The 13,782-nt window shown below is 34.8% G+C and overlaps 1 protein-coding gene across 1 annotated transcript in view; it reads left to right on the plus strand.

The window, feature by feature from the left end:
* The window catches only part of LOC135078847 (dual 3',5'-cyclic-AMP and -GMP phosphodiesterase 11-like), a 246,710-nt gene that overhangs the window by 13,806 nt on the left and 219,122 nt on the right, over positions 1-13,782 (plus strand). The window contains exon 2 of the mRNA XM_063973411.1: positions 6,399-6,694. Coding sequence (XP_063829481.1) covers positions 6,565-6,694 — 130 coding nt within the window. The 5' untranslated portion in view covers positions 6,399-6,564. The remainder of the gene's footprint in view (positions 1-6,398; positions 6,695-13,782) is intronic.

Consider the following 13,782-nt stretch of genomic DNA (forward strand, 5'->3'; position numbering starts at 1 on the left):
CCATTTACCTTAATTTTGAGTTTCTGTTGTTGATGACTCCGTGACCATGGCCCTTGCAACAGTGCCGTGCAGTAGCAATCCCGTCAGTAATAATAATTATATTCGTGATTCTTTTCAACACCTGCTTAACTGATCAGATAATCTGTCAAATCGATCAAACCTCGATGTTTCTCGGTATCGATTGTCCCTGCCCTACCTAACCCCCGCCGCCCACTGGTCAGTCTCACGAGCGATGATCTCCAATATCAGACCACAACATCTGCTGTCCCAGTCGAATCAACTTTTGCCGTCGCCCCGAGCATCACAATGTTTTCTTACCCCAGCAAATATTGCGAAGAAAACGAAATGATACCTATCGTGTTTCATAAAAGACGTCTATTTATCATTCCCTTGGATTGTTAGTTATTCTTTTATGTATGAACGCTGGCATGCTATATTGGGCTTTTATAATGGCGGATTACAGGGTTTTGTATCCGCTTTTTGTATGACAATGACGGTCCTTTATTAAGAGACATGTGTGAATCAATAGTAAATCTATTCAGAAACGTTTTTTCATTTCTTTTATACGGTTCTTTAATTCAATCGGTGAAAGAAAAAGGGTGTCTCTATTTTCTAAGTTTGCTTTATGTCTACAATGTTAGATTATATTAGAATAATCCCATCCGCTTGAATCAACAATCCCACTGAATACTTAATTTTCAGATAATGCTCAATTACAAATACAAAAATTATATTTTAAAAAATCCAGCCTGCTCGTAGCAGTACAAATCCTCTCCCTGCAGCAATTTTATAGTATGTACGGGTATTCCCGTAAACGAATCGAGTTTCTAAATCTAAATGTAAATCCCCATTGCTATGTTAATCTCACTGTATCAATTAACACAGTAAAATTACAGTGTCCACAGAACATAAATCTGAATATTCTCTAAAATTTTCATTTGAATATTAATTTTCTGCTCTTTGATTTAGTTGGTAAATCAATTTGGCAAGTTCGTGAGAAAATAAGGATTAAATATTCGATTGCTAAATATTTGTCAAAAGTTTTGTGAACATTAATTGATATTAGGTACTAGGCGGGTTTGGTATTATGTCTCAGGCATTTGAGCATTACAAAGGTTGATCATTCGATAGCAACTCTTTATTATAATTAAGCTTTGGTCTAGTTACAACGTAACACATTTCAAAAAGTTGCGTTCGAACTCTCCCGACCCTCTCTGATATCCATTGCAAGGTGTCGTGTTGAACGCAATTAATTTCTTATGCCCCTATTACCTGTTCCCGGTGGCTTATCTAAATAATTATTGGAATTAATTATTACGGTCACTCCAAGTCCGGCTTCGTTTCTCGGTGGAGCTGAAGAGGTCTTGGGACTGGTCCTTATTTAGTCTCGACAAGTTGTGAGTCATCGAGCGTAGGGTATAGCCACGGCAGGGTATAGACGCCCTAGTAAGTTCTTTATATGGTGTTGGTGTAATGCTCGAACTCCATTGAAAGCTTGTTAAGAGCGATATCTTTAAATGTAGAGTCCTTGAGGAAACAGTATAAACTTTAGCTTTCATTGAATATAGTTGACGATATTGGTCACTTTAAAGTAAGGACTATACGGATGTTCAAATCAAAAAAACAAATCTAAATATTGAAACTCTGGCTGAACGAATATGGTAATAGTCCTGATCAACAATGAACACCTGATACGTATTCTATTTGGTCAACACATCAACATTTTTTTAAATGTTTTCACACGTGGTTGCGATTTGCTATTACATACATTATTTGTGACATCGATCGTATTCAACGTGAAATGTCACTAAAACCGATAGTGATCGTGATCGATTGGTGCTAATTACATATTATAATGAACTTGATATGCGTATATCGAAGGTAGGGTCAGGTATATTGTTCCGATATTGCGCAATTGTAATTAACGTCAATACATTATATCACCCACAAAAGCAAATAAGCCTGATAACGATTAAGAAGAGTATTGAACGATCTTGCTCTATATTGTCTGAGTTAAGACCAATATTGTGGACGTAATATTGTGTGTTGGATCTAGACTGTTTAGATTTATATTCACTTGGGTAACAGGTCTTTAGGCAATTGATCATTAAATTTTAATAAATATTTAAATTATTATTAGTTTTATTTAGATAATTAGCAAATTTATATTTTTCGCTATATTTTTAATTAATATCAATAAATTATTAGTTTTTGTTAATTTGGAATACTGCTATAAATATAATATGCCAGTAAAAGTTATTTTATACGGGCATTTGTTTTTTTTTCCTTTTGTCAATATTGTTTTAGTGAAGCACCAGCACGATATATCTTTGCTGTACTGGAAATAGGGCTTAGTTGTTGCCATATAGGGTTAGTTTAAGGAGAAACAATCGATATGGCTGACAAGGGGGAAAATACAGTTTGATAGATGAATGTGCGTGTACCCCCAGTATTGTTTTAGAAATATTTTTACCGTACCGTGTATTGTTGTGCAAACAATAATATTTGAGTATAGTGTACAAGCACTGTGACGCTTGCAAGATAAATGAACTTTAGAATGCGCGTCATTTGTTTTTATAAAATAAATCATTCATAGCAAGAAAAAAATCACACGTAATTATAATATGGAATGTTAGAAACTATGAACTCTGTTTAATAATTTTGAATAAAATAGTCGCACACCTAGTTAAAGAGTGGTACAACTCATAATATTATTTTTTACTGGAACAGCAAGCAGTTTGTGACGCAGATTGCGATAGTCAAAATAACTAGAATTTGGATTATTTTGAGTTGTGCCACTCTTTATCTAGTTATGTGTAGGTAAATATAGTGTTTTAATTAAAGAAAACCGTTCATGAATGTTTTTCTTATTTTTAAATCGTGAAAAAATTAAGAGTGACTGTAAAAACTATACTATATATTACTTTTAATTTTGCTCGTATGTCTACTTCATCTTAACACGCTTACTAATTATGACTAACTACACCATTATCGAGCCAAAGTAGGAAGATGATCTTGATTGCAAAACCACACAGGTTTTTGCTGAAGAATCTTCAATAGATTTACATTAAAAGTGCTTCGCTTTTTGCTACTTTAGAAAAATAAAAATTGAAACTCAACCAAACTCTAGACTTACATCCTCATGCAGTGTTATTATAACTAGGACTAAGATACTATGAAAAAACCTGTCACAATTTCTACACTATTTGTTTTTTCAAATAAATCAACGAGTCCAAATAAAGCATCAATTTCGATTGCAAGTCAGCGTCTTATCAAGAACCGGTAGTAAGATAGGAGGTACTCTACATTTATAAAAAACTAGCTTTCCGCCCGCGGCTTCGCCCGCATGGAATTTTGTCTGTCACAGAAAAACTTTATCGCGCGCGTCCCTGTTTCAAAAACCGGGATAAAAACTATCCTATGTTCTTTCCCGGGACTCAAACTATCTCTATGCCAAATTTCATCAAAATCGGTTGCGAGGTTTAAGCGGGAAAGCGTAACAGACAGACAGACAGACAGAGTTACTTTCGCATTTATAATATTAGTTGGGATTAGTTGGGATAGATTAACAACTAAAAAGAATTACTTACACAGTCAAAAAACGTTATTTAGCATTGTTTATCAGCGTAAAAAACTAAGTTGAGTGCAATGACGTGTATAAAAACTATCTATCGGGTTTAATTAAACGAGCAATAACCATGAATAAAACTTCCGAGATGGAATTTTCCAAAGCTTTAGTTGGAAGGTGACTTTGGTTGGAATGTCTTGTGTCAATTCGAACACCACATAGTTTTATGTTATAATGGTGTATATCTTACTAAATAAATGTGAAAGTGATGGTATGTTTTAACTTTTAAAACTTTGAACCAAGTTTGCTGCATTTGGAAAGTATAGAGATTTTTTGGAATTGGGAAAAAGGCAAACGCTTTTTTTTTACAAGAGTTAGGACCTAGTCTTAACCATGGACTCATGTTATGGGTAGTAGAACAATAAAGGCAGATCTTAAACGACGCGATTGAAGTCGCATTCAGTTATTTTTACTAATTCATTTTTAATTAATCCTTAGGAAGTATTTAAAATAAAGAATCGGATAGTGCTACTAAATAATTAAGCCCGATTTTAACCTCCAGATTATCTCTAACTCTACAAAAATTCTTCAAAAATGGTTCAGTGGTTTAGTGAAAAGTTATCAATCAGACAGAGTTACTTTTCCATTATAATATCAGTATAAAGTTTGAAGAAGTCAGTTCATTAAACTTTAAATTACATTCTACTTAATCTGCTTGTTTTACCTTAACTTTATCTATCTAAAAGTACATTATAAACACCCAAACTATAAGTGAAAAGTTCTAATAATAACCCTTATTTTGAGCGGAGCTATTATTGAGCGGTAACGTAATCCTCGGAGAAATAACGTGGTAATCCTATCACTGTGATTTAGCCTCCGAACTGTGACGTATTAAGTGACAGTATAGTGACCCTAATTTCAGGATAATAGTTTTACGCGCAAGTGATTTTAGGCGGGAAACGTCGAGTAAAAATCCTACCATGTTATGATGAAATAAGTAACAACCGAATGTTACTCTGAAACAGTTGAATAACATACCTATTTGTATTTTAATAATTTATGTGCAGCAATGAAGTCAGCCACTTTTAAAGTTTGCACTGTTCATGTTGTTAGCCATGGCCAATACAAAAGAATGTAAAAAGAAGACGTATTTTTAAATATCTACGTAATAAATTTTAAATCACATTATGAAATTAGACAAATTACATATGATTTGTGTAAATTGCAATACAAATCAAATGCATTAACGGTTTTTAAGTTTCATCGTATTTAATCACTTATACTTTTCAAAGGCATTTACAAATAAAAACAGTCGCTACGTAACAAGTATTGCAAGACGTACGAGTTAAAAAACTGATCATCAATTTATATGAATGTTTTTAGCAACTGCTTGTCGAACCTAAATTAGAAATGTTAACGCACAAATTAATTAATTATACAAATCTAAACTATACTAATAGATATTGCATTATTTGCATTATCTAAGTGCTTATTTAACAAGCTGAGAAAAACTATAACTGGACTTGTGACGTCATTCGATTGTCTCATTAAACTTCTAGAGCAGCAAAACTTGATATTTGAGTCTGCATTATTTAACTGCTCATTAATTGTTTGCAAACAGGAAAGTAGCTTGCAGGCTTTGCTTTCAGAAATATTTACTTAATTATAAAGTTAAGATCATCATAAATTAGGGACATATTTAAACAATACACCAGTAAAGCCAAAACAAAACAAAACAGTAAAAGTAGTGTCACATGTAATTGAAAAAGATTCTGGCCATACACAAAACTTAAAAAAAAAAGAAAAAAGTAGTGTCACTGTTTTTTTAATAAAGATTCAGGCCGTAAAATTTATTAGAGTGGGTGAAAAAAGAAAAAAAAAGTAAGCCTAAAAAACAAAAAAAGCAAGGATTAGATTGATCAAATTCCTGGGAATGGAACGGAATGAACAGCAGCGTATTTGTTGTTTACACAAGTGTCGTATCTTGACCTTCCGCAGGCGGTCTGTGACCGCACGCTATACAACACGGTGGCACACATTAATTGGTCGTGGTTTTTAATGTCACGTTGACTTGATCGTGAATTCATGACGTCAGGTTACGTTCTGTTTTCGAAATAGCGGATTAGCTATGCTGACTTTCCGTATGTTATTGACCTTTGTAGGTATTATGCCAGTTGTAATTTAACAACCGTTTTGTACATATAAGTAGCTAAGTACCTATTTACGTAACTCAGAATATCCAAAAGGAGAAGGACGATGCACAATGCCGTACGCTTCTGCAATTTAACACAAATGACAAAATAATTTCTGTTGCCTAACACTATGACACGGAAAGTTAAAAAGTTTTGCATAATACTCGCGTAACATCCCCGACCAAGTTATTCTCATGCCATTATTTAGCTTTTCCAGTCCCTTACCTGAGTGATAGCTGACTCACACATCTGCATTTTAAATTGCTATAAACTTTTATTTAGTCGCTTTACGTGCATTCAAAATCGAGAACTAGTCTCGCTTGGAACCGGTCTCGTAAACGTCCTCAATCTTGATTTGAGTCTTGACATTATAACCGTCCAATTTATTGACTCGATTATACTGATCATAATCGATTTCGTCAATGTCGCCGCGCGAACTCGCCATTTTTACCTTTCTCGGTAATGCGCAGATCGAATTAGAATTATTTTTGCACGCCTCTTCGGGAGCGTAGATTGTGGAGCACTCAGCAAGAACTACCCAATATGTCTGGCCCCGTTCCTAATTTTCCGTTCGCATTATTTATGTTTGTCACGGCCCGGGTGAGAGAACTACATTTTTCTTTTTTTTTTCTTTTCAGTTGCGTATGTGCGGGTCTCTATAGTGTCGGCCGGTGATGGCTACGGATGACGTAGTGTGTTGTATCTGTGGATCGTGTCAGTGAGTGGCGAGGTTGTTGCCTGCCAGTGTTTCTGTGCCAGTGGTGCCAGTGATGTGACAGTCTATGGAAGCGTCAGGGTCTCGGAATGTTCACGAAGCACGGCAAGGCCGCTGAGCGGTGCCTGCACTCTCATAGGGGCCGCAAGAAGAAAAAGCCTGCGCCGCACACGCCCTGGAAATACTTGATGAATTGCCCACTCGTTAGGAAATGTTTTGGTACAGTATTCTTTTGATTTGCTTTTGTTTATTTTTTGTGTTTTTATTTAGTGACGTGTGTGTTCATTTGTGACAGATTTTTTTCAAACTTTACACCGATAAATTACTAACTTTTAGATTAATGATATAATTCATGGGCGATGACAGAAGCCGTAAAGCTTCATACTTTTGATATTACTTAAACTTTTAACTGCTTCTGATCGCGCAAAAATATAAGAAAAGATGAGATAAAACTGTCAAAAGTTAACGAGGTTATCAACTCATCAATTGGCAATTTCCATTCTAAAACGGAGTTCTCTTCGAAAGTAATTGTTATATCAAAACTGATAGAAGTTTCAGTTTTAATAGAACCAAGTTCGCTCCTAAGACAGATGGATTAAGCCGTTTATAGGAACTTCGATTGATTGCAATCTCCAAAGTGATTACAAATTCCAAGTCCAACAAAGGATTAACGGTTTTTTTGTGATCGTTTAAGGTTTCCATTTAATTTGTTAAAGCAAGATTGTGATTTACGTAAGAGCCGCTGTGTATTTTTGTTTTAAACGAAGTGGTATTAACACAGTTTTAATATTGCAATTTTGTTTTTTTTTTAAGCAATAGATTTAAATTTTAAACATGATTTCCGTGTAGAAAAATCTACTTTCTTATTAGTACCTACTCCTCAAGAAATATACTGATTATGAATTTGCATTTTCAAATAAATTTCAAAAACTAAAAACATTCAAACAGCTCAAGGAAAAACCCTTTAGTACCAAAACTAACGCAAATAAAACAAGTTACATTTTCTTATCCAACTTGTTTTGACGCTTGTTCAAACTTGAATGAAATTTATTTTAATTTTATACGATCTGGGTCGTCCTGGTCCTATGTGATTTATGGGACATTTCAAAAGTTTGCCGTTTACGATAGTAATTGTGGTTTTTGCTAGAATAGGTATTACATTTTGTTTTCAAACGTGTGGATGATGATACACACTCATGTACTACAACAGCGCTTGTTTTTGTTTTGTGACACGTGACAAATAACAGGCAGAAGCCTCAACCATACCTCACTATTATGATTACCTAAGTGAAATTACAATAGTTAAACAGTATATTTTGAGGGAATCTAAATCTATACTATAATAATAAGCGCAACAAACAGCTTATGAAAAATGTTTGTAAACCTTTACGCCCGAGACGGATTTTGATGATATACTTTACGCCAACTACTAAACTACTTGTCGGATTGTGAGGACACATGCTATGTTAAATTGTTATGTATCAAAATAGGCAATAATTAATTAGCCTTATGCCCTTTTTCACCATCAATCCCTAATTTTTAAGTGACCCCTATGAAAACAAAACTCCTGTTATGTGTTACCACAGGGGTCACTTAAAAAGTAGGGATCGATGGTGAAAATGGACATTAGTTTCTTTAAGTCGTACTCTAAGCTGTCGAAATCGCGGACAAAATATAGTATTAATTAGATAGATAGTATTAACTGAAAAAGTCTGGAAAAAACTGCATGTAACGAATGTTGATGTAAGAATATTTATTTTGTGCGTCAGAGTGCGACTGTGTTTAACAGCTGTGTCCACCGAATTCCGGCAGCACATTTGTATACAAACTCGAAACATATCAACAAGACGGCGCGCAGCGAACACCTGTACGCGGCCGCGAATCACGTTTCCGTTTGTGACATTTGTGACGTGAGCTGTCATTGTGAAATGTTGTTTTAGGCTGGGTTGCACCATCTCACTTTAACTTTGACAAACGTCAAAAATTTGTCAAACTCCATACAAAAAGCACCGGTTATCGTTGTAGTTACCGTTAAAGTTAGGTGGTGCAACTCAGCCTTAGAGAGAAATGAAATGAGAACTATGAATGGGTGTTTGACACTCCGTTTCTATCCAATGAGGGTTTTCGCGATTGAAAAATCCACCAGATGGCAATACGTAGACGGGAGGTCCAAATGCTGCATGATTGGTGGATTTTGACATATCTGTCAATGTCATGTCAAAAATAACCAATCATGCAGCATTTGGACCTCGCGTCTACGTATTGCCATCTGGCGGATTTTTCATTAGCGAAAACCCTCAGGATTTCCACAACGACCGGTCCTGTGCTGTTTGCATCCAGTGCTTCTTTTCAATGATTTGACACATTTACCAGTAATTCGGAAAACCAAATTTTTGAGAGAATTATGTTAGAGGTACTAACTTTTGGTGGTGGAACATGGAATTAAAGTAGGCTGCTAAGATTTATGCTTCTAGAAAAACTCACGACTTTCGAGAGTATGATAGAGTGCCATAGAAGATTAGAAGGGGCTATGGTCATTGGTCACCTAATCAACTGAGTTATCTATCTTATTGAAATTAAACCTGTAGCGTAATCAAGCAGATCTAAGAAGGGAATCTGCGCTTTATCGTGACTATAGAGTTACACCTGGATTGACAGAATAAGACGAAAAAATAACTCTCAGTTCGGTCAGTCGATAAAGTAGACGGAACTTATTAAGCTATTGTGAATTAACGGTTTAAGAACTTTATTTCTCATAAGAATTAACAATAATTCACTTCCTGAGAAACATTTCAATTTAAATTATTTAAACATAATGAGTGTACAGCTAATTACAAACAAAATCAAGGCAACTATCAACATTAACCAAAAATAAAAATAATGTGACGGTACACAACAAAAAACTTCGAGCCAAAGCATAACGAGTCGCCACACGCCAGTCAACCACGGATGTAATGCGCACTGAGCGAACTTTGTAAATTGGATGCGGCATATTAAATGGATTGTAAAAATAATATGGTTGTATGCAATAAATGTAATTTTAATTGTGTATAGAGAATTTGACGTATTTATATTAGATTAATTAATAAAATTTAATTGTTATAGATGTTTAATTTATTGTTAATAGTATATAATTAAAAATACAGATGTCTGTGATGAATTAAGTAAATAAATACATCGTTTACGATTAAATATCTAGTCAAATCCAGTCCCCCAGTCAGTGATGATCTTTATTGCCTCGTGTATCTGCCTGCAAATCTCGGCTCATCTCGGCCGATGAACGTACTCGACCTTGCAGCGGCATTCCAGCCTGGTCGCCCGGTCGGTCGATCAGTCGGCGGACTGGTCGCGGATCTGTTGCGACTTTTCTTTATATGGCTGTTGTAGTGCGTTTCGGACGAGTTGTGACTTGTGAGGCTGAGTCATGATGATAGGTCCAGTGAGGTGAGACTAAAAAAAATATGACTATCGTCAACTGAGACTGAGTTGTGTTCGATCAAATAATAGTTCCAGGACCATAGAGTCGGCTCTATGCTTCGTTTTGAGAATTGCTAACGAACGGACCTATGTAGCCCTTTTATGGTAAATCATAATTTAATTTTTAGCTACACAGATGAATAATTAAATAAAAACTTACCACTTATGCAGGAAATATGTTTCTTTCGACATAAAATTTCGAAATCATAATGAATCAATAAATCAAAATTTTATTAATATTGAATTAAACCCTTATCACCTCGTCGTAATAACGATAAGACAAGTCTACAGATTTACGCTGAGCAAAACAAGTCTTGATAAGAACGTTTAACAGGTGTTAATGGAAAAAATCTAAGCGATAATAGCTACGATAATAATTATGATTATGTAATGACATTTTGTTGTTTTAAGCGTAAACACTAACAAGATATTACGTATTTTTATGTTTTTATCTTAGAGAGGAATTGTGTTAAGTTATTGCTTGATCTTATTTCTATCAACTAAAGCTGAGTTGCGCACCATCTTACTTTAACTTTAACAATCGTCAAAAATCGTTACAGTAACCGTTAAAGTTAAAGTTAGGTGGTGCAACTCAGCCTAAGTTTCGATCATGATATTTAAAAAATAAGCTTGAAAATAGTTTTCGAAATATTTAGATTAGTTTTTGATACAATTCCCTTACCTTACCCGTTTATGAGAACCAATGAACATATTCTTTATCATTGAGTTACCTCATTGAAATTATTTCATAATATTTCACGAATATTGTTAACTAACAATCGGACGTTGAAGTGAATGCTCTCAAAAGTGCACTTTCAAATGTTTTATTGGTATTGTGTCATCTTTAATTGTCTTTTGTTTTCCTAAGCATTAATACTTGTAAACTTGTGTTTGAGTATAGGTAAATTAATATTACAAGAATTGTTTCGTAAGAATATTAAAAATTGGTAAATAATTTCATTTGACACAAAAGACAACTCAGAATGATGAGGCACTTTTTTTTCTAGGCTCGCGTTGGCCTTGGCAAATCAAATAAATTTATTTTATGGTTCAACGAAATCGTATTTCTTCAAATGTTCATAGCAATTCCACATCACTTCTTACTGATTTTTTTAAAAATAAAACCAATCAAAGCTCGTACACTGAGGACGTGAAAACTAAAACTCATAATACTTAGTAGAGTCGAAGGATAAAGCAGCTTCCTAAGATATAATAATAGATACAAACATGATAGTCAAAGCGCAACAATAACGCAATCCTTGCATTTGGTAACTTAATACTAAGTTTGAGCATGCGCAGCTGACCGCAGACATGTAAACAAGAATCGAAACTTGAATCTACCGCCGAATGACTCACAGCTAAAGCTTCGGCCAAACCAACGCGTGCAGATCGCGTCGGCGATGGCGATGGCGATCACTGCGCGTGCATTGATGACCAATGACAGGACGCGTTGATGTGAACTCATAGCTACGAATTCACACACGACGTCTGATCGCCATCGCGCACGCAGGCTGCAGCCTGCACGCGTTGGTTTCGCCGAACCTTAGGTTTTTAGCATTCTGCAAGTGATCTGGGAAACCGGTCTTCATTTACTTTTTGTTTTATTTGGAGGAAGTGTCACGAATGTTCTAGATACCAGTTTTGAATTTGTTCTTTTTAGCTGTGTTTTTCCTTAATTTACTAATCTATAGTTTTTTAATTTAATTTCCTCAGTACCTTTAATTTACCATATTCGGATTTATTTTTTAGAAAAAACAACTAACTTATTTCATTAGCGCGCACTACTGACCACTTAGGCTGGGTTGCACCATCTTACTTTAACTTTTACAAACGTCAAAAATCTGTCAAACTCCATACAAAAAACACCGGTTATTGTTAAAGTTATGGTCAAAGTTAAGTGGTGAAACTCAGCCTTACATTATACTAGCTCTAGATTTTATCGCTAATTATTTGCCCATTCCAGATAAAAAGTTAGTTTGTAAATCAGGAATAGTTACACCTTTACCTTTAAAATCGTGCTCGACAGTCGACCACACTCCCGACCAGTCGCCCGATCAGTTGAGTGAACACACTTGTTGCAGTTTGGCTGCCTAGGATGTTTTGCTCGTTATAACCGCAAAACTCCTGTTTGACTGTTTTGCTCTATCAGTCATTAGTTTACAACTTTTTACAGTAACCTACAACAAGTAAATAAAAATTAATAAAAAAAGAAAATAAAATAATTGACAGTAAAAATGGCGGGAAAAATTTCGCTCACCAGATGTCGCTGTCGGGCTGCCTTTTTTATTCATAGACAAGAAACAGGCAAAGGTCATAAAATGATGCTGCCTAATTTTCCTCACTAAGCACTCTGTCTGGCCAGGTTATAACCATAAAAAGAAAAAAATAAAACAAGCCTTCGCTTGATGATGATTAACAAAATTATAAAGCAATATTTTGTTTGAAATTGGTATGATATTATAATAAGTTGTCCAACGATTTCATAATAGTATTGACACAATTATCTACGTGTTTATTTACTATACAATATTGTTGTTCCTATTTTAGTATTGGAAGCATGCCATCTTTAGTGTATAAATTGTTCCTATACTATCAACTTCATGCTAAACATAATCCAGTGATTGTATTGAAATGCATCTGTTATTGAAGTGCATTTACATAAAACGATTCTTAGATGAAGTAGTTAGGTAGGACCTACCAAACACTTCTTCGATAGACTTTGAACTTTAGTACCAAGATTTAAAGTTCATTAATTGCGGTAGGTAGTCTGGCTATACATACATTTATCATACGTAGTATGAGTGAGTAATACCCAACTGATGCAACGAAATCTGAGAATGGCCTTGCGAAACGCAAAATTAACTGCAACGTGCCTGTGAGAAGTTGAAACCACGTGTATTGTGTCAATTTTCAGCCAATAAACATAAATAATCTTGGTTTAATAATTATTATTATATTACATTTAATGCGTTAAATATTAAGTTTGATATAACATCCAAGCCAAGGTTAAGGTTTAAGGTAATTAATTTTTTGCCTTAAAATTTTGTCCGTGTGAATTTAGGTCTGTCTGTCACAGAAATTCTTTTATCGCCCCTCCAAAAACCGGGATAAAAGCTATCCAACTTTTCTCTGGATTTCCTAGGGATATTACATTAATTTAATCTAAGCAAACATCCATCTTACAAACTTTCACATCCCTACTAATATAAATGCGAATGTAACTCTTTCTGTCACGCTTGCACGCCTTAAACCACTGAACCGATTTTGATGAAATTTGGCATAGAGTTTGAGTCCCGGGAAAGGACATAAGATAGTTTTTATCCCGGTTTTTGAAATAGCGACGCGCGCGATTAAGTTTTTATGTGAAAGACAAAATCACGCGGGCGAAGCCGCGGGCTAAAGCTAATTTATAATATTACTAGGATAACCCACGCTTTTGCACTGATTTAACCGCTCCGAGTCCATTAGCTATGCTTGCAAAGTTGCCAATACTGTAAGCACTTAACGAGATTTTAATGGTTCACCTTAATGTACTACTAATCTGAATGTATTGTACAAGCTGTTTTCATCTCAACTCAATCGCGAAAGATGTAGAATTTAGATTTGAGTCATGACTCGCGTATTTCAGAGGCATTTAGGTGGTAAAAATTGCAAAAATAGATAGAGCGATATTCGTGCGTTTTCACCATCAATCCCTAATTTTTAAGTGACCCTTTGAAAAAAAAATCTTACTTAAAAATTAGGGGTTGGTGGTGAAAACGGACATTAGACATTTTAAGATTTTAAACTTTCGCGTTCCATTTTAACTAAATATTTTTTATTTTTTTATT

This window comes from Ostrinia nubilalis, chromosome 15, assembly GCF_963855985.1.
Source record: "Ostrinia nubilalis chromosome 15, ilOstNubi1.1, whole genome shotgun sequence".
NCBI lineage: Eukaryota > Metazoa > Arthropoda > Insecta > Lepidoptera > Crambidae > Ostrinia > Ostrinia nubilalis.